The 25,991-nt window shown below is 38.0% G+C and overlaps 1 protein-coding gene across 2 annotated transcripts; it reads right to left on the bottom strand.

Moving 5' to 3' along the window:
* Positions 1 to 722: 722 nt before the first annotated feature.
* DNAJC15 (DnaJ heat shock protein family (Hsp40) member C15) lies at positions 723 to 25,991 on the bottom strand. Of its 2 annotated transcripts, XM_050715813.1 has the most exons (7): positions 25,837 to 25,963; positions 20,732 to 20,828; positions 18,138 to 18,189; positions 16,134 to 16,207; positions 9,210 to 9,286; positions 3,984 to 4,054; positions 723 to 841 (listed from the first exon to the last, which is right to left on the bottom strand). In XM_050715813.1, exons 3-7 carry the CDS (start codon positions 18,178 to 18,180, stop codon positions 771 to 773), a joined length of 336 nt encoding a protein of 111 aa, XP_050571770.1. In that variant the 5' UTR covers positions 18,181 to 18,189; positions 20,732 to 20,828; positions 25,837 to 25,963; the 3' UTR covers positions 723 to 770. The 2 variants fall into 2 exon arrangements, with proteins under 2 accessions (XP_050571770.1, XP_035409302.1); XM_035553409.2 differs by lacking the exon at positions 20,732 to 20,828 and having other exon boundaries at positions 25,837 to 25,991.

The raw sequence follows: 25,991 nt of genomic DNA, 5'->3' as shown, positions 1-25,991 counted from the left end.
TTCCAATGCCTGACTGCTCTTTCTGAGAAGAAATGTCTCCTCATTTTCAACCTAAACCTCCCCTGGTGCAACTTGAGGCCATTCCCTCTAGTCCTATCACTAGTTACCTGTGAGAGAAGGCTGACCCCCAGCTCCCCACACCTTCCTTTCAGGTGGCTACAGAGAGCAATGAGGTCTCCCCTGAGCCTCCTCTTCCCCATAGTAAACAACCCCAGTTCCATTACTCATCCCCTCCCCTGAGTTGCACCTCTGAAACTGCACTCATCAATAAACCCTACCATTTCACAGAGGAATGGATTCAGTTGTAAGGTAATGATGAAAACTTGCCGTATGGGGATTGTCACGCTTCCAGTGACCAAACACACTGTCATGGATTTTCTCACAACAGTTCTCTTCAACCTTGAAGGAAAAGTCTATATTTAAGACCTTTTTAAATTTTAAGAAGGTCCAAGAGTTTCATATAAGTAACTACTTCAGAAGAAAAACACATTAAGAGAATTTTCAAAGCTTGGAATGTATCATAATTCAGTAAAAAATACACTAAATCTTAAACGTAACTGTAATAGAATTGTTTGCTTTTAAATAGTCTTACACCTTTAATTCTGACAATAAATATAAACATTCAGTGCAGTGTTAAGAAACCATGCAGAACAAGTAGATGTACTTGTAGCTGCGCACAATGAATCTATTGAATCTTCCACAGAAAGACGTGTAAAAGTTGATTTTCTTTTTTTTTTTTTTGGATCTCCTTTGATGCAAGGCTTAGGATTTCAATTTTTGGCACTGGATTCCAGCAAGTCTTTTGCTTCATTTATTTTTGTTGCTAAGTAAGGTGATCCACCTGAGAAGAAAAAAGGTAAAGGATTACCATTTACACATCAGTATCAACTGCTTTACTTACAGAATCCCCTTACTACTTGCTTTTATTAGCTCCCCTTCCTAAGTAGATCCTTCTCATACAACTAATTAAAAAAATGACACTGATATAAAGAAAACTAATTGATAAGGAACATGAAGAATGTAATCAAAACTGAAGCCACTGAAGAATAAAGCTAAACAATTTCTCAGAAAGAAGTCCGAAATCTAAAATCATTTCACACTGGTGTGATTTAGACTTGCAGTGCAGTTTCGCTGCAAATGTATGCAAGGTCAGCTGTCTTGAACATTCATCTAAAGCTAATAGCTATTATGCCTACCCACCCCAAAAACTAAGAGGCAAAATTTTATAAATAATTTTGACAAAATCATTAAGCATATGCACACACACACACACACACCAAGCCTCTGCTATTCTAGATGCCCAGAATTACCAGGCAGAAACTGTCACATTAAAACTATTTAAACATGGTATGCCTTCTAACTTCTAGTCCTGAACACTGTCATTGCTTTACGCTCCATCTAACAATTTGATTACAGTTCAGCAATCTTTTTGTGTTTGTTTTTTTACTCTCCCCCTGAGTGCCAACCATCTGCCTACAGTCACTGAAAACAGCATTACAAGGTCTGTATCAGTAACTTACCATTTACTAGAATACACCTATATATTTTTTTTAATGTAAAAATGTGATTCCAGCAGTACTATTCAGCACATTGAACAGCCTTTTCCAAGGCATCTGTTCAATAATAATTTTTCATTCATCATAAAAGACAGTGATAGAAGAAACAGAGAAGTAGCAGCAGTAAACGAGTAAACAAAAACAAAAAGCCATTCCTGCAGCAATCCAGATCATTATAAAGTCAGTTCATGGTCTAATAAAACAAGTGGAAAAAATAATGCAGTTCAAGTCTATTGTTCATGTTTCGGTTTTGTTTGAATGTAGTCCTAATAGCTAAAACACATTTGAGCAAAGTGAGGCAGGGAAGGGTAGAGAATCGAAATATAAAAACTAAAAACTAAAACTAAAACTAATAATAATAAAAGAATTGTCTTTCTACCCAGGATTTGCTACATTGGTTGAGTATTGCTTCTTTCAAAGAGTAGACAAGAAGATAAACAGTAAAGACTATAAACTGCAGTAAACAAGTATCCAAAATATTTTTAACTTTGCCTTTTATCTTTGGTTTACTACATATCTACAGTGCAAGATCTTAAATTCCAATCTGCTAGAAGTGTTTTCACTACATTTACATCCTTGAGTGCCATATTAATTTTGTAGCCCTCCAATGAGAGAAAATTCAATCTCATGATTGCCTAAGTGTTTGTTTATAATTAAGGCAAGTCCAAAAGACTTCTCTCTTCCTCTGTTTCTGTCAGTAAGTATTCTTTCATAAAATTATTAACTGATAAAAAATAACATACAATATATAAACATAAAAACACTTTTAAACTGAACTAAGTAAAGGTTAATAAGCAACCACTTTAGTACTGCTCACTGGGGATGTTATTATGCAAACTTCTATATATTTCTTATTTATTTCTAATCATGTTCTCTTCAACATTTTGAGTCTCAGATAACACGTAACTTTTAAAATCTGTATTTACTGCTCTTTCTTCAAACAACTCCAGCTGGTAAAACATTATTTTGGAATAACACTCTAATGCTGGATATTATTTTTAAAAGCACATCTGTGCTACCAGAGCCAGAAGAAATCAAGATACATACATGCGCGAACAAATCTCTCTGTGATGCCATACATTCAAGATCACTCCAGGCCTTAGCTCTGCAGCTGAAGACATTAGACAATGTTTTTCTTTTTGGCCATGCCAGAAGAGCTGCAGGGGCAGCAAGGAGGCACAAATCCCTTCAACTGGTGTTCCTACTGTGAAAATGCTCCATCCTAATAGCGCACAGGAGGCCTCACTACATCCATCGAAACCTGCATTGTGCCCAGCTGCAGGTGCATTATGCTGTAAGAGCCGTCGGTTAAAATGTATGATCTTTGTAATGGGAACTGCCTCCTTAGGGCTACTCAACACCCACATGGAGATTCATGGTTCTGGCTCAAGTCTCTCAATACTGCTACAATAAAACTTTGAAATTTATTATTAAAATCTTTTGACCTCCTGGGTACTCTAGCAGTTAAGAGGCATTTGACCATCATGATGTATTAATAATGCAAAAGATAAACTAGAAAAGAAATTATATTTATGCAGCTTGTACATTACAAAAAAAGTGTAAAAAATGAAAGCATGACATCGAATAAGCAGGACAACTTCAGAATTAAATTGAGGGATGAAGACATCAAAGAAAAGCATTGACTAAACACTTCACATGGCCAGTGGTCAGTTATTTTTCCCATTTTGTTAAAATGGGGTGCAGGCAGGGAGCCCTGTAATTCCGTCAAAAAGATGTAAAAAAAAAACCCTCTGATTTCCCCTTTTGACTTCTGAAATACAGTGCAACTCTTCACCATCTGTTATTTTAAAGTCAAAACAGCAATGAACATATGGGCTTTCTTTCTCAACCAGCTGTAGTGTAGTTAAAGTTATAATAATAGCCTTTCTGTAAGATAAATTTACATTAAAAACCTGGCCAGTAAAGCAACAGTGCCCAGCTTTACGTTTTTTCCAAGTGAATTCAAGGAAACCTGAAATTCAAAAATGACATACTTAGTGCCTGCAGAACATTTCCCCACAGAAAGTTACTTTTGTACATGTGACTGGTCCATCCCATTTCAATACAGGAACAAGAGTTTAATATAAAAATGTTGTAGCTCATTTTTCCTTATTTTGCAGAAGGGTTTTTTTCTTTTTTTCTTCTTGTAAACCAGTGTGGAGCACTGTTACACAAGCTTATAGTTTTATCAGAAATAGCACAAGACAAGAAAACCTTAAAGAAAGCTGAGCAACTTACTAAAGATGTAGTTCATAAAGGCTGGAAATCAGTCTAGTTTATCTGAGATAAAATGCACAGAACCTTAAGTCTATAAATAAAATTCATACAGTGTGGTTGTTTATACAATCAGTAAACTGAAGAGATCTCATTTAAGCCTCTTCCTTTCCAGCTTTGATTAAAAAAAGAAAAACAAAAAGAATTACTTACCTTTATCAGGATGATTCAAAATCATGATTCTTCTATGGGCTGTTCTGATTTTGGCCTTGCCAGCAGATGGACTGCAAAAATAAATTGAAGTGCTTACTATAAATGCCACTGCATTCAGGCTATAAATTAACAGTTTATACTAGCTTCAAAAATAATTAAAACTTGAGATTTTCACCATCTTGTGGACGAAACATAAAATTGCATCTTTGAGGAAACTATTAACAAAAGACATGCAAGATACTGGGAAGGACATTTTAAAAAAAGCCTGTGTATTTGACACATACAAACATCCTTCATCCTTTTTCTTTTTTTTTTTTTCAAACTCAATACACCCACAGTGATTTAAAATACATAATTCAGGGGGAAATAAAAAAGCAGCTTTAGGTGTATCTAGTTGGTATTCTTATCATCAGATGCAGAAAAAATATTTTTTCCTCCTAGAAAAGAGGTATTTATATGACCAATGACAAAACAACAAATATTAAATATTATCATATTTTTTCTACTGTAAATATTTTTATAGTTGCTATAAATACTCTCTGTTGGAGCCTGGTGAAAAAATGTATTTGTTATTTTTGCAAAGCTGTTCAATACGTTGCATTTAGGGACATGTTGATTTACAAGAGCTATATAATGTTGTTTCCTTCAATGACAGATACATAAAATATGTACTTCAACTAAATTAAATATGTACCTTACCAGACAAATAACCACTTATGGATGCAGTATGCCAGCACAGTAGACTCTGGTATGCAAAAGGACAGTTTAAATGGTTTAGTTTTTCGTAATTTGTTAGCATGCAGAAACGAAGCAATATTTTCCACTTCAGGTAGCTTCTTAATCTGTGATGATTCAATTAATCTTTTTGTAGATACAGTCTGAACGCAAGGTATCATCCTAACTACGCTCCCGAGGTAAACAACCTCAAATTATTACTCTGTCACAGGGAAATTAGTGTATGTTACAAAAATAGTTCACAGAACTGTGTAAGAAAAGAACATTTCAGTGGAACACAAAGTAATCCAGAAAGTAAGAATTAACCAGAGGGTGAAGCGCCTGGAACTACAAAAATGATTTATTATCACATAGCTAAAAATAAGATGCCCATGTTTTTATTTGTGCATCTGTTGCTTAATATTGTAATAATAGTTTTATATCATAATAATATAAAGGGAAGTTGATATAGCACATTTAGAAATTCAAATGGCTAACTGGAAAAATTGCTGCTGCATATTATGGAAAATCACGCAGTTTTGTTCTAACAAGCAACTGAAAATGTGGTGTTTGTATCTCATAAACTAATGAAATTTGACATTGTCTTATCTGGCTATAAAGACTTATATGTAAAGGATTAATTGCTATCAGAAAAAAAAAAAAAACTAATGTCAAAAATCTCATTTTCGTTGAACTGGTACAACCTCACAACCTGAGTCAACCCAACACCACCTCCTAACCTCACTGACTTTCTCTGGCTGGAAAGTCTATCCCCAGGAACACTGGGAACACTTCTAAGGGCAGAGCTGACCTTCAGGGGCCATGGGTGGGCTGCAGGAAGGAGCTACCAGGAGCCCTTCATGCAATTCAGCAAGGACACAGATGCAGAGCCTGGCACCTGGCGGGGATGAGCCCCTCACAGCGCTATGGGCACTGCACAGCCGGGCTAGGGAGCAGCTCTGCTGAAAGGACAACACCTGGAGGACAACAAGGTCATGAGCCAGCAGCAAAGGAGGACAGCAGCCTCACCCCAGTATGGACAGGAGCATGGTCACTTGGTTGCCAGAAGTATCTCTTCCCATCTACTCAGCCAAGCACATCAAGCCTCCAAGAAGGCCAATGGAATCCTGGCTTGTATCAGGAATAGTGTAGCCAGCAGGAGCAGGGAGGTGATAGTCCCCCTGTACTCAGCTTTGGTGAGGCTGCACCTCGAGTACTGTGTTCAGTTTTGGGCCCCTCACTACAAGAAGGACATCGAGGTGCTCGAGAGCGTTCAGAGAAGGGCAACAAAACTGGTGAGGGGTCTGGAGCACAAGTCTTATGAGGAGCAGCTGAGGGAGCTGGGGGTGTTTAGTCTGGAGAAGAGGAGGCTCAGGGCACTCAGGGCACCTCATTGCACTCTACAGCTTCTTGAAAGGAGGTTGTGATGAGGAGCGGGTTGGCCTCTTCTCCCAGGTAATTAATGATAGGACTTGAGGAAATGGCCACAAATTGTGCCTGGGGAGATTTGGATTAGATATCAGGAAAAACTTTCTCTCTCACAGAGTGGTCAGGCACTGGAACAACCTGCCCAGGGACGTGGTGGAGTCACCCACCTCTCACGGTGTTCAAGAAGCATCTGGACAAGCTGCTAGGAGATATGATTTAGTAGCTTAGTGGGTAGTATTGGTGATAGGAGGACATTTGGACTAAACGATCTTCTTTCCAAGATTTCCAAGGTTCTTTCCAACCTTGTGTTTCCATGATTCTGTCACATCCAGATGCTGCACCCCTGCACAGAGCAAATGTAGAGCAACCAGAGCAGGTTCAGGAAAGGCCCCACCTTGCTCAGGGGCTAGAGCATTTGCCTTGTGAGAAGGGGCTGAGGGAATGAGGCTTGTTCAGCCTGGAAGAAGCAGCCCCTCAGTGCCTACACAGAGATAGGGAAGAGTATGGGTCCAGGCCCTCCACAGGGACTCAGGGTGGGAGGGTGAGAGAAAATGGGCAAAAAGTGAGATGAGAGGTCTGTACCAGACACGATACTTTCTGCTCAACCAGGACAGCCCAACAGTGACAGAGGTTGCCCAGAGCATCTTTGAAGACCCTCTGGGTAAAGAGCTGAGCAACCTTGTTTTGAGCAACAGAAAGGACTAGAGCCCTCCTGAGGTCTCTCCCAACTTGAGTAGCCTTACAATCATACAATATACCTGTGTTTACAATGAAAAATAAAACACAAGGAAAAAAAAAAAGAATCAAAACTACCAAACCTTAAATATTGTTTATTTAGTGCATGTTCTTTTATGTAACCTTAAAAAAAAAAAAGCTGTTAAGTCATTCATGTTTTAAAAATCACAACAAACATTTTCAACTAATGCATAATTATTGTAATTCATTTTGTACATTAACAAACACTTTCTTTGGAAGGAAATATTTTGCATCTCGTTCCGTGGAAGAAATGGTATGATATAGATAATTTTATTAATTTTTATCTAGAATTTTAACTTACAATTTTCATCAGACGTTTTCTAACTTCAGAAATTCAGCAGCAGGGATTTGATAGTAGTAAGCCATTATACTTAAGACATCCATAGGCAAAATTATTTTATACTGGCAAATCTAATGCTTGGATAACACCCCTAACATTTTCACTTTCTATCTCATCTCAGACATTTCCCCATCTCTCCCACCAGCAGTTCCTCCTAGAGGGTATATAGCTGTTAAAAATTATTGCCATGTTGTACTGAATTTCAGTAATCTGTTCTGCTTAATAATAAAACTTGAAAATAGTTGGTATTTTTAATACAGTACTCTATAGCTTTGGATACATTTTACATAGTTTAAATATAAACAATGCACATACATGTTTCTGTCAAAAACCTTGCAATCTTAGAAAATGTCTATTGGAGTATAATATCTGGAACGTATAAAGAGCCAATGTATTTGAAATGTAAAAGCTGCCATTGTATGTTCACCTTTATCATGCCTCTTTATTTACAGAGTGCCCACATACATACTGAGCACTTAAAATAATGAACAAAGTCTCTGTCCCCAAATTTAACATGACTTGGAAGTGAAGACACAGAAGACAAAAGCTACAAAAATAAGATCAATGCCCAGACAAAAATCTAGTTTATTCATAGCTTGGCAGTTTCCATAATACTTTAAAACACACTTCTTTTTTTTTTTTTTTTTAAATGGCACCTTTATACATGTAATACTGAGTTAAAAACTGGTCTATGAAGGTGTTTTCAAACAATGTGAAGGCTTCCTATAAAGGTATTAGCCATGCAGCTACACAATTAAAGGCTCAATTCTTTAAACATTAAGAACATTCCTTATATCTGATTAAGAATGGTATTTGCAAGCCTGAGCCCAAACACATCAAGCAGTGTCACTGTTCCCTGTGCAGACTCAAGCTATTAAAATAAAAAAATTAATAAGGGACTGACTTCAGATGTGAAGAAACTTCAGACATGTACATGAGCAGTGTTCAGACTAAGCATTACCACTGTAAACAGACTTTAATGAGCTGCAGTGTGCTACTCTGCAACACGACTGAATCTGCCCTTATAAAGTAAGTGAAAATGTAAATACATTATCAAACAAAGGTCAAAGGAAATATTTCTGAATAGCATTCATATAAATCTCCTGTTCAGTGTTCAAGCACAAAATATTTCAAATGTAGTTTTTTATTTTACAAATTCTTGAAATGAATGCTACATCTCCATGGTTTCCATTATGTTAGAAGTAAACACAAATAGCACACAAACAAGATTTTAAGTCTCAATTTTCACCACCTGAAATAATTTCTTCTGGAGATAATTAAAACCATCCTCTTTATTTTTCCTAATCTTAGAATTCAGAACCAATCTAAACCAGAAATAGGATATCTACTACCTAAGGTCAGATCTGCTCCTCTCATCTGGAGAGCCTTTAAACTCACCATTTGCTTTACAGAACCTGCTAAAACATGTGCTACCACTGGCCATCCACGTTTCTGAAAAAAAATCCACTTGAAAATCCATTGATTCCTCAGCCTGGAAATGGCTTGCTATACCCACTCTAAATGACAAGTCTCTCAATGTACTTTTTGTTTGGAGTATGCTGTAACTCTTAATCCATACAAATTGAAGAGTCGGGAGAAGAAAAAAAAATACTGACAAAAAAAGAGCAAAATTGATTTGTTTTCCTTATTTATCAATATAATCTACAATATTGCTCATATCAGGGTTTTTATTGGAAACCAAGCCATGTGATTGCACTAATTAGCACAGTATGTGCTATTCTGATTATTTTAAGAGCACTAATTCTCCAATGCAGTATGTTGCCATACCTTCAAGCCAAACGTAAGTTGCATGTTCCATCACTATTTTATTGTTTGCTTTCTAGCTTAAGCAGAATATTAGAATGGTTTAAGCCATTAGATGTCTTTAAAAAATATATATGATTTTGGCCGGAGTATTCCACATTCTTGCAACATGCATTTTCTTCATTCACTCACCAAACAAAAACACATTAATGCAACACACCTACCTTACACCTAAAATAAGACTTGCTTCTCGCCTACTCATTTTCTGTTCAAATCCTCCTTTGTAGTAGGATGAAAGACTCTAAGAAGAAAAAAGACAAAACAAGCAATAATTAGTTTCATATACAAGGTGCCAGGACCTAAATCCTATTTATTTGACCCCGGTCAGAGCATAACATTCATCTATAATTTATTTTGAAGGCATGGAGTGAGTAGAAACCAGATAATATGAAAGGACTTCTCCTGGGTGTTAACACATACAAAAGCCAACTTAAATATAGCTATCTGTGTTTTTACAACCTTCTACTACTAATAGAAGATATTAATAGCTACAACCATTAAAATCCTGCCTTCAGGCAAAACAGTCCGGAATCAAAGTACATGCTAGTATAAAGTGGTACACTGCCTGTGTTTGGGGAGGCAGGTAAGGAAAAGGAGGAAAGTTGTTTAGAATAGCACTGGTTGCACTGAAATGGAAAATGGCAAGAGTCACAACATTCTGGCATCCAAGGAATTATGGATGATCACTCTGAATTCCACATATTTCTACAAAGAAAGTAGGTATAAGCTATAATAAAACAATAAGAATGATAAATATAATAAACTGATGAAGAGTTAATTTTTTTATATGAATCAATGTTACTTAAAAAAAATATATCAAAGAATTATTTGAAGAAACCCTGGAAAAAAAAAAAAAAACACAACAACAACAAAAAGAGAAAAGGTTTAGAAAAGCACAGGAAATCACTGTGCTGGAGAACACTGGAAAGTAGCAGAGTACATGGGGAAACCCTGGCCAGGTTTTGCCTTTATATCCTTCCCTAGACACTGATGACTCATGAAGATTAGAAACAGAATTTGGGGTTAGTTTTTCATAAAAAACTCACTAGCACGTGTGACTTTAGCCACTGTTTTAAGACAAAAGTAAGAAAAAAAAAAGGAAAAGAACATTACAGAAGAGATAGAGATGAGAGTAAATCATTGCAACAATTAATTGTCATAGGGAATAGGTTGAAAGTATACTTGTCAACTGTAAATACATTTTTAAATAAATTTTTAAACAATTACTGAACCACAAGGATGGTTAGCAATGATTTCCTCAATGTAAATGTTTCTCACAGAAGAATTAGGGATAGCCCACTGCTATACAAATAACAGTCCCAGAGGCAACAGACATAGCTCCAAGACAGCCTGCCTCTGGGAATTGGCACACAGTGCCCATTGAATCTGCACTCAACAAGACTGAAGTTTTTTTTCCTCAGTGCAAAACCTATCATCTAGGGAAAAATAAGCTTCTTTTGCTGCTGTCAAAGGGAAGTCCGGCCTGAGAGCTGAGATTACTTTTTAAATGTTCCTTTTACCCCCAAGTAAACATGTGCCTGGCCCTTAATAAAACACTTTTCTCACTAGCTACACTAAATATATCCATTCATATCCAGCGAGAATTTTGCCTTACATTTATACATATTCTCTCTCAAGTAATTTCAAATGCATTAAAGCATCTGTCTATGATATCTAAATAAAGCCTTTAATTAAGGTTAGGAACAACATTCACCCAAAAGCATGGTTCAGAAATAATCACCTATTGCTACCGGTACAGAACGTCTCTGAAGGCAGCAATACCCTCGTGTAGCCAGGAAGTCTCACACAGCCACAGAAAAGATATATATATATATTATTTTTTTGTCAACTTTTTTTGTGCTGCTATGATCTGTAGCAAATCTTACTTTTCTTCTTCCCACCCCACTCAAAACATACATGAAATTACCACCACTGTAACACTTTGGTTATCAAAACCAAAGCAACTGCAGGCATGCCATGCCTACAACAAAAATCTGTTGATGAACCACTGCTACAGCTGTAGGGTAACACAAAGCAGGTCTGTCATAGTGCACAGCAACATTAGAGGTTACAGTACATAATACACGGGGAACACAAATGGTTTCTCCAGTTCAAGAGGAAATTATTCTAATGATTTAATGGTCACCAGGTAACATCCTTGAGGAGGTAAAAGTGCCCAGAATTTTGCAAGGACATCGAAGAATTACTACAGCCATGAGAAAAGAAAAAAGCATGCTTTAATGCCCTGTGAAATATTTTCCAGAACTTCTTACAAAGAAACTTAAATACAGATGGATTTCTGAAAAGGTTAATTCTTCAACCCCAGCATAGAGCTCTAACACAATTGGACACTGATTCATGTACAGAAAAGCAATATTTGAATTCTCTCTAATAAAGCTCCTCTCTGTTCTTGGTAGATTTCATCTAAAATAGCTCATTTGAAATCAGAGAATAGAGAGAGAGATGACTATAGGCTTAAATTCAGAAATATTTTTTCAGGTTTTTAAAGCACTTTTCCTTGACATTGTTCTAACCTCAGGAAGCCTTGATTTGGTTCACTTCCAAGAGAAATCAAAAAAGAAATTCTGTTGTCTGTGTCCTTTGGCACATAAACAAATAGGAACCTTCAAAAACACTGTGTGCAAGTGGGCATCAAGAAAAAGCATTTTCTTCTCAGAAATGAAGCACAGGGCAAGAATAATCATTTTGTTAAATTAAAGTATTGAACCTAAACAGAATTTAAAGCAAAAGGAAATTAGACATCAAAGCCACTGTTCCTCTTGGTTAGAATATGGGGAAGAAACATTAAGTCTTCATTTTAGGAAACATCTTGGCAAATTTCTAGTTCCCATATAAAACAACTTTTCCATGCTATTCAAATTAAAACTAAGAAAAAATGCTTTCTTTTCTAAGTAATGACTACAGTGAATGAAAAAATACTCAGATATTTTTCTGTTAAGAGAACTTTCTGATGTGTAGACAGTTCCAGACACTTTATTATTTATTAACTCTGGCTATTTCAGAAAAATTTTGTACTGGAAGAATCACTAAAATGAGCTCTCCATTTCTTCATCCTATTGGAGAGGGGCAGGGGAACTTCCATTTAATTTACTCATTTCCTTGCATATTGTTACTGTTTAGCAACTTATATAAGCAAATTCTGCTTACTGAACAAATGCTATTAATAGGTTGAGGGTGAAATAGAAGATGGCTGGACTTGTTCTGCAAACATGCATTCACTCTTGTAATTTTTCACAAAATCCAATTCATTTGGACTGTGACATCTTCAAGATACTTTTCCTGGAATAGCACAGAGAAAGCATAATGACTAGTTCCATGCAAGATAAATGATATTCAAAACTCCGTAACTGAAACCAGACATCACATCAAATTATATGAGGTAGTTGTTTTTTTTTCTGATAACTTTGTGTGTTGGTCCACCACCAACACAGTCCCCCACAGAAAAAGGTAATAAACACAGTGTGTGCGTGTGCTATTTAGAAGCTGTGTTAATAAAGTAACCTAAAATTTGCTGATATCATCCTAGAGATTAACATAAAATGGGCTGCAAATTATATTAGTCTCCGGAGGTTTTATTTTCAATCAATTCATCTTGTATTTTCAAACAAGATGGATGATTACTACTCTTACTTCTTAATTCAGAACTCTATGCATCTGAGAAGAAATGGATCAAATAAAGGAAACAGTGGAAAAATTTCATATGAGGTGCTATAGAAGGGACCATTGTTTTCTGGACCACAATTTTCAGGGTTGGGGAATTTAAGGATTTTAACAAATTTGCCTAGAATTGCTGTTTCTATAGCTGAATATTAAATATAATTGATTAAAAAAGGAAAAGCAGTGCTCTTGAAATATTTTTTTATTTACTCATAAGAAAATATTAACATTATGATTAATAGCATTAAGGTCTCTCTGAGGAAGAAAAAACAATTGACTACTTAGCACCATGAACCTTCTATTTGCAATAGATTCGAGACGCTACCCAGAAAAACAAAACGGTGTCATTGGCATTAGTGATATGAGTAACAAAATAAGGTTCAAGCTAAAAATAAATAAATTTAAAAACAAAGTGTTTCTCTGGAAACCATCGTGATGGACTTGTTATAGAGGAGAAATAAAAACGTTCCCTCTTATGTCGTCTTCCCCTGAAAAACGATGGTAGGAAATGTCAGTACTAAATCACAGCAGCATTTACTCTTTACACTTAAAAAGTCTATATATTTAATTGCCATAAGTTAAAGCTAAATGAGAGGTAGGAATTCAGAATAAAATGTAACTCTTTTTAGTTGCTTTTACTTGCTCCTTTTGGCTAGAAGATAGTGGAATTGTTGACTCTACACGTTAGTTATTTAGGTAAATAGTGTCAGACACTCAAGATCCAACAAGCAGGCACTTTAAATGATCACTTCATAACTGCTCAACTTGACCTCACGTAAGTAATTTATTAGCGAGCAGGAAGAAAGCGTAACACTGTGCAACTGCAGCTAACAAGAGCTGCAATTTCTATTGCAAACAGGAAAAAAAAAGTAACTGCAAACGTGGGGAGAAGAAGAGTAGGGGCTTACAGAAAGAACCAGCTAGCATTTCAACAGGCAGCTGCTTCACACACTTCCCCCCAAAACGAAGGCTATGAGGGACAGGGTTTGATTCTAGAAAACGAGAGTAACCACTGAAAAATACAGTGACCAAGTTAGGAGCCTCCAAACACTTCAGGAAACCAGCAAAGTAGCACTAAGCCTAGACATGAAATGAATACCAGGTGCTTTTTCCAGTAAACACACAGAAGTACTAACTGCTTGATTTCCATTGTCAGCACAGTTTAGAGAGCAACAAGCTGTAAAGAGACATGATGAAAGTGCTAACCCATAGATTATATTCAGCAGCTTCAAATTCCCCAAAACAAAATCATGTGAAGCAACTAAAGAAGTTTGGACAGCAAACACTTACCTAGAATCTTTGTATATAGTATTTTCTCTTTCTATTGTTTTACAGACAAATTACAAATAGGAAATGATTGTTAAGGTGAAAAAAGACTCAGAAAATATGCAATCCAATAAAGTTGTACCTGTAGAGTAATAGAGAACAGATAACCTTGGCTTTGGAATTAGACAAGAGACTTAAATTTGAACTGTGATTGTAGAAAAAAAAAATTGCCATTACCCTCACAAGTATACAGTTAACAAATACATGCAGTTAATGGCAAACCAGAAAAGAGTTTTAGTATATCCAGCAGATCTCATGTTATATTGAAAACTTCTATTTTTATTATCAGCAATAGAAGAGAAGCACCCTACTGGAGATCAACATAAAACTCTGGGCTTTAAGGCAGGATGTGAAGGCAGAAACAGGACTCAACTCCAGGACCACTGAGAATTCAGAAGGTACTCTGGGTTGTTGGCGAATTCTGCAGGACTGTGAAAGTCATTAAGGTAAAAATGAAATAGACCTCTAGTGAGCCAGGCTCAGCCAACATACTGGTTCTGAGGGGTACAGTTTCCTAGGAACAGGCACCTCTCTGTGCAGTAGCATGTCATATTTCAATGTATTAAAAAGAGTCACCGCCTGCATTCTTGCATGCAAATATCTGAATTTAGATTCACTAGTCCGTAGCTACAAGTGGATAGATGAAGTGCTGGACTAAAACTTCTGGAGAAGGAGAATGAAGACTGAAGCACTCCCTACTCTGAAGCTACATCCTTGCTGCTTGCTAGTTCTAGTCACAGTGTATCTGCTTCACATGATAGCAATTTAATTCACAATGCCTAAAGTCCCCTCTGCTGTTTTGGCAGGCAACATGGGAATCTCTCCAAAAATGACTTTAGAAAGGAAAAATGAAATTGGTGTCGGTCTCACGACAGCAATGCAATAGAGGGACAGAGAGCAAAAATTGATCCAGGCACACCATTTCTGGCTGATACACATCACAATTAAGAACAAGCGTGGAACTGCCCTAAGAGGACAGCCCACGTTTTGAGTGTCTTTCCCTCCCCCAGAAGCTTGCACTGATCGTCCTTGCACCTTCAGCACATCAACACGAAGGAGAGAAGGCAAACAAATCTGGCCTCTAGCTTCTGCCTATTCTTGACATGCAGTATATAGACAAGCTCCACGTTGCAACTGGCCTCACAAATACATGCAACGTTAAGGAACACTTCAAAAATCCTGCATGTTTTTTTCAGAAAATAATCATCTGCAATAATTATTCACTCACGCTCACACATCAAAAGGTGAATGGTGGAATTATCCACTTCCATCTTGGACAAGTGTTCACAGCCTGAACTTTGAAAGAATCAGTTGCTATAAGCAGTCACCTACCTCAGTAGAAATTACTTTAAACAAACTGGAATGGAACATATTTATTTATTTACCAGAGAACAGTGCAGTCATTGAAGCCAAAAAGAAAGCGCTCTGGAATATTTCCTGTATTTCCTCCTCTCACAACAGCCTACCTTTTGATTTGTCTTCTTCATTATTTTATTTTAAAACAAGTGGAGCAATAAAGAAAACAGGATCTTGGTTAAGAGCTCAAGCGTTGTAGCTGGGGAACAACAAAAAAAAAAGACAACTCGTGTGCAAAGAGATAGAGGACCTTGTTTTCTTGTTCACACATGAGTTGCAAAGAAAGAAAACAAGCTCCTCCATCTCTTTGGCAACCTTTCCTGGAAGTTTATCTGTAAGAAAAATGACTGAATTTGTTCCTTTTTAGCTTCTTAAAATGAAACTGCAGGTCATTGCTTTGTAATTGCTAGGATTTAGCTATCTTCTCACAGCCCACTTCAACAACTTCTTATAAGACTTACTAGTAAAAAGTTCTGAAACACAGAATGTCACCAGAAAAATCAGAATTGCTTATGAAATCTCACAAACATTTTTTGATACAGTTTCATCTACCGAGACTTAAAATATACCCAATAAAATGCTAGAACATACAGAGTAAGGAGCACCCTCACCCTGGGGAAAAAAAAAATCTAGCTGGCACTTACCATGTTCAAACATAAAATGGCTCCTTTCTAAATACGTAGAATTTAAAAATGATTTAGCTATTATGAAGTAACCTCTAAACTTACAGAAGTTGAAATCTTCCTTGCTGTCTCTGTAATTGCTTGCTCCAATGGCTTCCAAAGGTGGAATGCATAACGGCCTGGAAAAGATTGAAGTTAGATGAACTTATAATCAACATTCACACATACACACACAAATAGCCTCTGACATCTGCTCCTCAACTTACAGAAGAAAGAATTTTCATTAAAAAAAAAATATCAAAATCATTCTTCATTGTTAATCTTTTCATTTCATTTATCTGTTGTACAGCACTGTTGCACTTTACTGCTTTTCAAGATATTCCCTCAACAGCTGGTTTTGGATCTTGCCCAGCGGAAGTCCTGTGATAAACCTGCAACGGTTTACATTTTTCAGTCTTTATATTGGGACTGGGGGCAGGAGAATGCTGATACACTGAATATAAAAACCCAGTCACAGAGCGCAAAGATCCGTTGTGCTTGCGCACAAAATGAATAGATTTAAATGCATTTCAGTATGACAAATGAAGTTATCTGCCTTGTGAACTTTAAGAAAAAGCAAAATATGAAACATTAGCTTTCAATAAATATTATTTATTAAATACTGTTCAAAGGTTATGTCTTCCAAAGAAATCTATATACTACATGTTTCTTGGTATGATGTTGTACGCTTAATCACATATTTTAAGCACTGCATTTTTTATTTTGTTACAAAGAGAAGGCCTTTTGGGATTCATAGCCATTCAACTCCCAAATGGCAGTGAGCTTCTATAGCTAAGAAAGACTACATCACACTAAATCAGGCTGTATTCTCTGAAGCACAAAGAGGGTCTACCAACTAAAGAATCAAAATTTGTATTGCATTACTGGCAGGTTTTCCCTGTAGGTCCCCTTCCCCCAATTTATGTTTTGATTAATTATTCACTAGCAACATAACTTACTATTATACACAATGGAAAAGCATTGTATCAAATGTGTCTCTGCTTTACTCTTATAACATCTTGCTTTTATTCTTAAAATACAGGATGTCTCCATAGGTTATTTTAGCCATTTAAGTCTGTGCCTACACTAACATACAAGTTAAAACCACTGTTGGAGTATCATTGCTGAAATGCTGACATGTACAAATAACATACTACCTCAGCTTCTTCTTAAAGCTTTCTTTTACCACTTCATTGCTAGCTGTCACTACTACTTCAGCTCAACCAGCAAAAGAAATTCTAAAAGCACTCCTCTTCTGCTTCTATACAAGCACATATAACAACAAACTGAACAGGTGTACATCACCAGAAATCCTGACTTTCCTTCCCCTAATTAAAATAAAACAGCTGTACCCACAAAACACCTGCTGAATTTTAGTGCAACTTGTTCATCTATGTGCATCTATTCTTGGTGTACGTATTTGCACATGTCTGAGCATGGCTGATTTTACATCCTGGAAGTAATGGATACCAACTTGTGTATTTCAATACCAGAACAGACCAGTTACGCCATCTGAATCAACCAGCATGTAAATCATGTTAAGCCAATGGCCCACATTCACACTGGAATACATTTTTCAGAAAAAACAAAGTCCAGATACAAGGAGTTCAGGTAACAAACAAGCTATTATAGGTACAGTTTGATCTGATAAAGCACTGTAGCCACTAAAGCCTTTTATTTTTCTCTATTTGAATTTGTCTAGCATCACCTTCACACCAGAAGATCCTGCTACGCACTTCTGTACTAAAGAACCTCTTCCTTGCAATATCCTTGTGTGTGTGCATGTATAATGTCATCATCTTACATTATATTTTGCAGAAAAAGAATATGCAGAACCTTTTCACTGCTGCCCATAAAATGTTTCTCTAGCAGCGACTTTTTCAAAGAGAATTTGGGAAAATGTATCAGGGAATTTGGAAGGGACAGGAGCTACAACTGGGCACAATTCTCCATAGCACTCTCAGGCAACTTCCACTTCCCAAAATAAATATTCATAAAAACTCCATTAACCTGTTTGGAAACAGCAGCAGACGGGTAGCAGTTCCACAGTCTGCTAGAAATTCAGCTTACCTGCAAATGCAACGGTTGCAATGCCAAGTCCAACTGCTATCATAGATCTGGCCTAAAGCAGAAAAACAGGAAACAAAATAAACTGCAAATTCAATTCCAAATACAGGCATCTTTAACAGCAAGTATTTCTTATGCCTGCCATATATAATTTATATGAAATATAAAAGAAGGTTCTGTATTCCACAGGCTACATCAGATTTTATACTTCAGCCCCACAAACCCAATGCTTCAGGTTTAACTTGCAACTATCCATTAGCATATCAGTGAATAAACACTAACAGCTTACTATATGCAATAATAAAAACATAAGGCAGACACTGCTCAGGATTACCTGAATTTTTTTTTGCGCAGACTAGTTCAACACAGTCTGAAATAATGTTTGCCATAACAGAAGGTGTTAGTTTATTACAAAAACATGGGGAGCAAAAAAAAAAGTCCCATCCCACAGCTGTAGCCACAAACAGGATTGTCTTCCATCTCTCACTCTGTGACTCATGGAAGCACTAGAGTCAACACATGGAGCCTGGACATTTCATTATTTACTGTTGACCACTGTCTGAACTTATAGTAAAAATATTTGTAAAGAGACTTAAGACAGTTTTCATTTTCAGCTTAAATTTGCTTCAAGTTTAACTGGACTCTTAGAACCAAACTCACCAAAAGACTTGACCATCTGATTCACTAGCAACTCCTACCTTTTGCTAGCTCAAAGGCCCCGGATAAGGTGTGTATATTTTTCTACACAGTTTCTGAAGAAAGTCAAGCATCTTATGAAGGATATTGAACAAGAAGCTACTACACAATACTTAGTAAACCTGGAAGATGGGACTGACTCCTCAACCTTCTCCAGAACTCAGGAAGGGTAACGAGCATCACAACCACATGTCTGGTGTGTCAGGCTATCTATCCACATCTGAAAAGCCTATGTTTAACATTTGAAAAAAAAAAAAACCTGAAATAATGTTATCTGTGGCATTACCTGTTTTATGATAGTTTAATAATGCCTTGAAGTTTATGCCAGAAATCATGAGAAATCAGATTAAGCCTGTTTAGTTAGAACTCAAAACATAAGTACAGTGAAAATGCTTTTATCACCAGATTGCCTCTTCTGTGTATGGCTTTCTGCTCCTATTACTTCTGCATTTATCCAAAAACTGGCTTATAAGATTTCTACCAACAAAGCTGAGAGCACGACTGGAGGCCCGATTTTCAACATTAGTGTCCCAGTAACAGGATCTGGAACCATGTAGTCTTCGCTACTAAGACCCCCCAGGGCTAAAATTCTTTGTAGCCAATCCTATTTCTAGACAGAGGAGGGGAAGAGTTGGGAAATACAGGTTTTAAAGCCTTCAAGAATTGGATTATCAGGGGCTAGAACCCATCTAGAGCTCCAAAGTTAAGACTGGGGGAGTTTTTTTTATACAGAAGTGCTTAACATCCACCTGTCTATCCCATTTTATTTGTCTAACTCTCCATTTCAGTCTTAAGTCTTGATATTAGCAATCATTTCTGAACTATAAGCATGTAAAAATAACATAGTAGTTTAATGTCTGTTGTTCCTTTCAGTTGCACAAAATTTCCCTTCATCTTCAGACCATGAAAAAAATGTAAGTATGCTGCCTTAAATGGTAGATGAAATAAAACGGTGAAGCACACAGTTCATCTCACTAAACTAAAATTCGTTTCATTTCTTCTCACAAATCGGTTTTCCCAGGCTCTCAATATACAAAAACCTTCCACGAAATTCTTCTAATCTCTGTTTAGAGACTAAGCAGCAACTGCCACGTTTCTGGAAATATCAAAACCCTATAGAAATCCTATATTGTTCTGTGGCCTGCGATCATTGATTTATATGCAGTACAGACTTTCCAGAATTCATTCAGAGTGACAGTGAGAATCTTTCACTAAGTGGTTACAGCCAATTAAGAGCCCAACAATGTGTGAAATAGATCATATTGGGAAAAAATATATATTTATTAACCTGTGCTTGTCAAAATTAAGTTATACTTGCTTTGCCACCAACAAGGTGGCTTATGTCAGCGATTTACAGCAAGGTACACTGCCACTGGTAAGAGACACCTCCTCGCAGGTAAAGGCAGAGCAGAAACCAGGCTAATAAATAAAACCTGGACCCTGTCAGCTCAGCGCAGACATTGCTTAAGTGTTTTTGCAGAGTGGTTTGGGAACACAGGGCAGAGATCCCTGAGGGCCTTTGATAGAGTCAGTCATGTCCACTGGCGTATATTATTGCAATCTCAGTGGAAAGCACTCGCAGTTACTGGAAAGCGAGTGGAAAGCAGATTTAAAAGAAAAAAAAAAGTAAAAAAAAAAAAAGTGTGCCAGCAGCTCTAGGTTAAAAACTATAAGGAAGATCAGCAGGAATCTGAAGACCAGCCAGAAAAGTAGCTAAAAGGCATTGGAAGATCAAGCCAGAGAGGCATGAAAGATTGTCCACATTTACAGGTGAGGTACCCAAAAAGCTGAGGAACGTTGGTTTAAAAACTGAATTTAAATCAATGGAAGAAAGATTGCATGGTTCATCTTTTACCGTCACAGCCTCTCTCATAAAATCAGAGGTAACTTCAAGTACTAACCAGTAAATCCTTTAAGTCCAGTCTGCTTCAGATTCCTTTTCCATGCTCACTTAACTCAGACGATTATTTAGAAGAGTAAATCAAGGCTACCCTGGTGCTTTGAAATAAAGAACACAAAATTTTATTCTTATAGTGAGTGCAAAGCTTTAATTAAATGCACTCTTTTCTCACCAATATTAAAGAAAACAATTCATTCTCAATGTGAAAGGGATCAGCTTATTTATGGCATGCTAAGACAACAAGCACCATGACTATTTTGGATCACATTGCTTGAAAATGCCTGCTATTTCAGACTCAAAGGCTCAAAAAAACCCACCACCAACAAAAAGCAACAACTCTGACTTTCAACTACGACAGAATTAGCTTTTTTTTCCCAAAGAAATAAACAAGTTTAAGAAATTTAAAATATGTGGGTTTTTATATGAAAGCATTCTTTTAAGATCCAAGAGGGAAAAATAAAGAAATAAAAGATTAAAAAGTAAAATCTGTCCCTTTCTTGATTCAATGAATCAGCTCCCAAAGGTAAGTCATCAACCCTGTGCTATTCTGCTGATCTCAGTATTTTAATTTTACTATGTAGTTCAGTTTTCAGTAACAAACCCTCTTCGATACAGATAATAAAACAAAGTTTTGCTAAATCTGCAAAACCTGGATTTTTTTTTTTATTATTCTTTTGAGAATTATGTATTAGGAAATACACACATTAGAAAGGCAACTGCAATACCTGACTTACCAGAGCATTTGGCAAACAAAAATGGATAAAAGCATATTAACTAACACAGTATATATGCAGAGGTATACATTATATGCTGTTAGCATAGAGATCTATGGCCTAGTTTTTTAATATGCAATTTTCCAGAAACCTTAATTTTTAAGAAGAAACTGGGAAGAGTAAAACTGGGAAGAATAAGTTATTCTTTCTGCAAATTCCTAATCCACAGTGCCCTGCTAACTTAACTGTGCTCAAAAAGGTAACTTCTGTAACTCGTAGCATTACAACTTTTTCTTCTATGTAGTAGAAAAAAAAGTTAATTTAACAAACAAAGAGAATTTCAAATACATGCTTTTAAAATTTCAGCACAATACATCTGACTACAGGCTACCCAAACCAACTTCACAAATGTCAAAATATACCTGCTTAAACAGGGTTTGGATTTTATACTCTGCTTCTTCTACTACTATCAGTGAAAACACCTTTCTTGGTTAAATGAAAAATATTTTGCTTTTCCTGCAATTAGCTTTCAGATACACAGCAAGAGCTCAATTCTTTTTTGGGCCACAGAAAGCTAGAGTCTAATGGAATAAAAAGCACAAAGAAAATAATAATTTGTTCTGATGGGCTGGGCAGCAATTTATTAGTCTTTTTTCTCTTTAAACAGCTGTATGCTGCTAAGAAATAGGATTCACAGGTATATTAACCAAGCATACAAAAATATTTCTGAATATTGTTTAATATTCAGAATAAATAAAAATGCCTGAAATAAATGATTGTATTTGGCATCGAAGGCAGAAGGTTTCTTCTACTCCTCAGAAGAGTAGCTACAGCTTATTAGAAGCCTGTTTCAGAGCAAACCACCTAATCAGCTCTATATGGAGCCAGATACATTGGGATTATATCATAAACTATCTGCAACAGATTTGATTTCATAACCTAATGCCTTGCATCCACTCCTACCTTCCTATGAAATTTAATTTCTTTTCCAATAGTAAATTAAAAGTAATTTCAGCTGGATACTCCTCTCCATACTCACCCAATTTTCATGTAATTTTTTATCATCTATTTTACAGCATTTTTTTCCTCTTTTCTGTTTAAAAAGAAAACGCTTGCATGCTCTCAGCTGATGGGGGACTTCTACCACCTGGGTGTGAGCTGGAGAAGCCCCACAGCAGGCTCTGAGCAATCCAGGAGACTCCTGGAGTGCGTCGAGGACAACTGCCTGGTCCAGGTATGAGACAACCCAACGGGAGGAGAAGCATTACCGGACCTGGTGCTCACCAGTGGGGATGAACTCGTTGAAAAGGTTAAGACTGGAGGCAGTCTGAGCTGCAGTGACCATGCCCTGGCTGAGTTTGTGATTTCAAGAAATACAGTCCTGGCAAAGAGCAAAGTCAGGACCCTGAACTTCCAAAGACCAAAATTCCAGCTGTTTACAGACCTGGTGGATGGGATCCCCTGGAACACTTGTCCTTAGAGACAAAGGAGCTGACAGCTCTTTAAGGATGTTTTCCTTAGAGTGCAAGAACTCTCCATCTCCTGTGTAAGAAAGCGGGCAGGGAGGGCAGACAGCCGGGATGGCTGAGCCAGGAGCTGCTGGTCAGACTGAGGCGCAAGAAGGAAACGCACAGGCAGGGGAAGCAGGGACATGTGGCCTGGGAAGAGCACAGGGATGCTGTCCGGGTGTGCAGGGATAGGGGCAGGAAAGCCAAGGCACGGATGGAACTGAGCTGGGAAAGCGATGCAAAGAATGACAGGAAGGGATTCTCTCAGTACGTTGGCCAGAAAAGAAAGGCCATGGAGAGCGTGTCCCCTCTGATAAACAAGAGAGAAGAACTGGTAAGGAAAGACATGGAGAAGGCTGAGGTACTCAGCAACTTCTTGGCCTCAGTCTTCGCTGCCAGTCAGGCTTCCCATGTCTCTTGAGTCCCTGAACCTCTGGGCGAGGTTTGGCTGGGGGAGCAAAGTACCTCCCACTGCAAACAAAGAGCAGGTTCGAGACCACCTGATGGAACTGAACAGGTACAAGTCTGTGGCGCCCGACGCTATGCATCCCAGGGTCCTGAGGGAACGGGCTGATGGGAGTTGCCAAGCCTCTCTCCATCCTACTTGAAAAGTCCTGGCAGTCAGGTGAAGTCCCTGGTGAATGGAGAAAGGGAAACATAACTCCCATTTTTAAAAAGGGTAGAAAGGAAGACCTGGGCAACTACAGACCTGTGAGCCTCACCTCGGCGCCTGGGAAGATCATGGAACATTTCCTCCTGGAAGCAATGTCAAGGCACATGCAGGAGGACAAGGAGGGGATCCGAGACAGCCAGCATGGCTTCACTAAGGGCAAATCATGCCTGACCAACCTGGTTTCTTCTATGATGGAATGGGTGTATCAGTTGACAAGGGAAGACTAACCAGGGTCATTTACCTAGACTTCTGTAAGGCCTTTGACACAGTCCCACATGACATCCTGATCTCCACATTGGAGAGAGATGATTTGAAGGGCAGACCATTCAGTGCAGAAGGAATTGGCTTGAAGGCCGCACCCAGAGAGTGGTGGCCAACGGTTCCATGTCCAGGTGGAGACCAGTGACAACCAGTGTCCCTCAGGGGTCTGTCCTGGGAATGGTCCTGTTTAATATCTTAATCAATGTCGAGTTAGGAGAGGGTGCATGGGACGGGGAAGGTGTTTTTAGTTTGCTTTTAGTTTCTCACTGTTCTAATCTGTTAATAATAGGGAATAAATTATATTAATCTCTCTATGCTGAATCTATTTTGCCTGTGATGGTAATTGGCGAGTGATCTGCTTGCTGTTATCTCAAACCTTAAGCTCTTTTTCATCATATTTTCTCCCCCTGTTCGTTTGAGGAGGGGGAGTGAGCGCGCAGTGTGATGGAGTTTACGTAGCCATTAGTGTGAAACTGCCACAAGACACTCTTAACCCTGGATGCAGTAATGAATAGACACACAATGCTATAGCTGATCTTGCTACACCTTTGAATTTAGTAAAAAAAAAAAAAAAATTAAAAAAAAATTGCTTTGTCCTGCAACACCTTTGCATTTAATTATATACAACTTCACCTCCTTCTGAATTCCAGAATTCTGTAACTGGGAATCAAATAAGCATGTACCCTCTCTTCTTCCACTGCTTACATGAGGCCATGAAATAGGTTCCAGTCAAACTACAAATTAGCTCCCATTGCCAACCATTTGCTAACAGTTTACAACAAATATGGCTGAAAATGCATTTTATAATACATTGACAAGTTAAAGATGAGCTTCATGAAGAAGCACTTCAGGATAAATCTAGTCAAGACTGAGAGCACATGAGTTAGAGATGAAGCCATTTTAATTAATTTGTATTCCCATCTTTTACCAAACAGTAGTCTCTAACTATCACAGAAACAGCATGTCTTTACCAATGTTATTCCTCAAAAGGTATGGATTATCAATTATAGTTAAATGTAAAAACGTATCTTAGCACCTGGAAGCTCAAGGGCGAGCTTTCTTCCCTTTTTTCTTCAAGGCTCTGACCATGGTACCGCATGGATTTTCATTTAGACTTTCTATAGTTCGTAGCCTTTGAACCTCAATGTGTGAACACCGCAGCTGGTCCCTATGGTACCAAGCTGGCTGACATGTTTTAGACTACACAAATCATAGAATATCCCAAGTTGGAAGGGACCCACAAGGATCATTGAGTCCAACTCCTGGCACCACACAGGTCTACCCAAAAATTTCGACCATATAACTATGAGCACAGTCCAAATGCTTCTTAAACTCCGACAGGCTTGGTGCTGTGACTGCATCCCTGGGGAGCCTGTTCCAGTGCGCAACAAAAGCCCACTCTGAAATATTTTGCACTTCTTCTGTAATGTCAGTGTAAGGTCCTTACCTTCAAAGCAGTTACAGGATCACTCTCCAGCTCCCACTAAAACCTAAGTGCTAATCCTACAAATCCCTGTGACAGAAGCCCAAAGACCACAACCCCTGCAGAAACCCTTAAATGCTGAAGACACTGCATTCTCCACCAAAAGGCCTGTCTAAAGAATAAAATTCAAGGAGAAAATCCCAAAAGTCCAGAACCTGGTAATATAAAACCCTTCCACATAACCCGGAACACACCAAGAACACGACAAAACAACTCCCGCTGTAGACACTGTACTCCTAGACTGCTGTAACAAGGAATAGATAGTTTATAGAACCCATATATCATATATAGAGAACTATGATGTGAAAAATGGCATTAAAAAGTAAACTCGTAGAAGCAGACGCATGGACACAAGCATGTATTTACAGGCATTTAATAAGCGTGAAACCCAAGCCCCCCGGTGCGGGCAGAGCCCGTCCTTGTCCCCCCCACTCAGTGCCCGCCCCGCCCGCCCCGCAGCGCGCTCACCAGCCCCCGGCCCGGCTCAGTTTGGCCCTTGCCGGCACCCGTAGCGGCCCCGGTGTACTCGGCATAGCGCAGGGCCTCAGAGGAGGCGCCGGCTCCCTCCATGATGGCGTCGGTGACGGCACGCTACGGGTTGCCCGGAGGGACAAACCAGTTGA

This window comes from Cygnus atratus, chromosome 1 (assembly GCF_013377495.2).
Source record: "Cygnus atratus isolate AKBS03 ecotype Queensland, Australia chromosome 1, CAtr_DNAZoo_HiC_assembly, whole genome shotgun sequence".
Taxonomy (NCBI): domain Eukaryota; kingdom Metazoa; phylum Chordata; class Aves; order Anseriformes; family Anatidae; genus Cygnus; species Cygnus atratus.
Note: the sequence above shows the minus strand (reverse complement) of the source record. Positions and strands in the feature narration are given on the sequence as shown.

What these genes read in the sequence shown, in the direction of transcription:
- DNAJC15 (XM_035553409.2), bottom strand. Translation starts at nt 25,938, where the DNA reads ATGGAGGGAGCCGGCGCCTCCTCTGAGGCCCTGCGCTATGCCGAGTAC. An exon ending in AGTCTTATTTTAGGTGTAAG is followed by an intron (nt 4,055 to 9,209) that starts GTAGGTGTGTTG and finishes TTATTTTTGCAG; the next exon opens with TCCATCTGCTGGCAAGGCCA. An exon ending in TTTGAATCATCCTGATAAAG is followed by an intron (nt 842 to 3,983) that starts GTAAGTAATTCT and finishes TTTTCTTCTCAG; the next exon opens with GTGGATCACCTTACTTAGCA.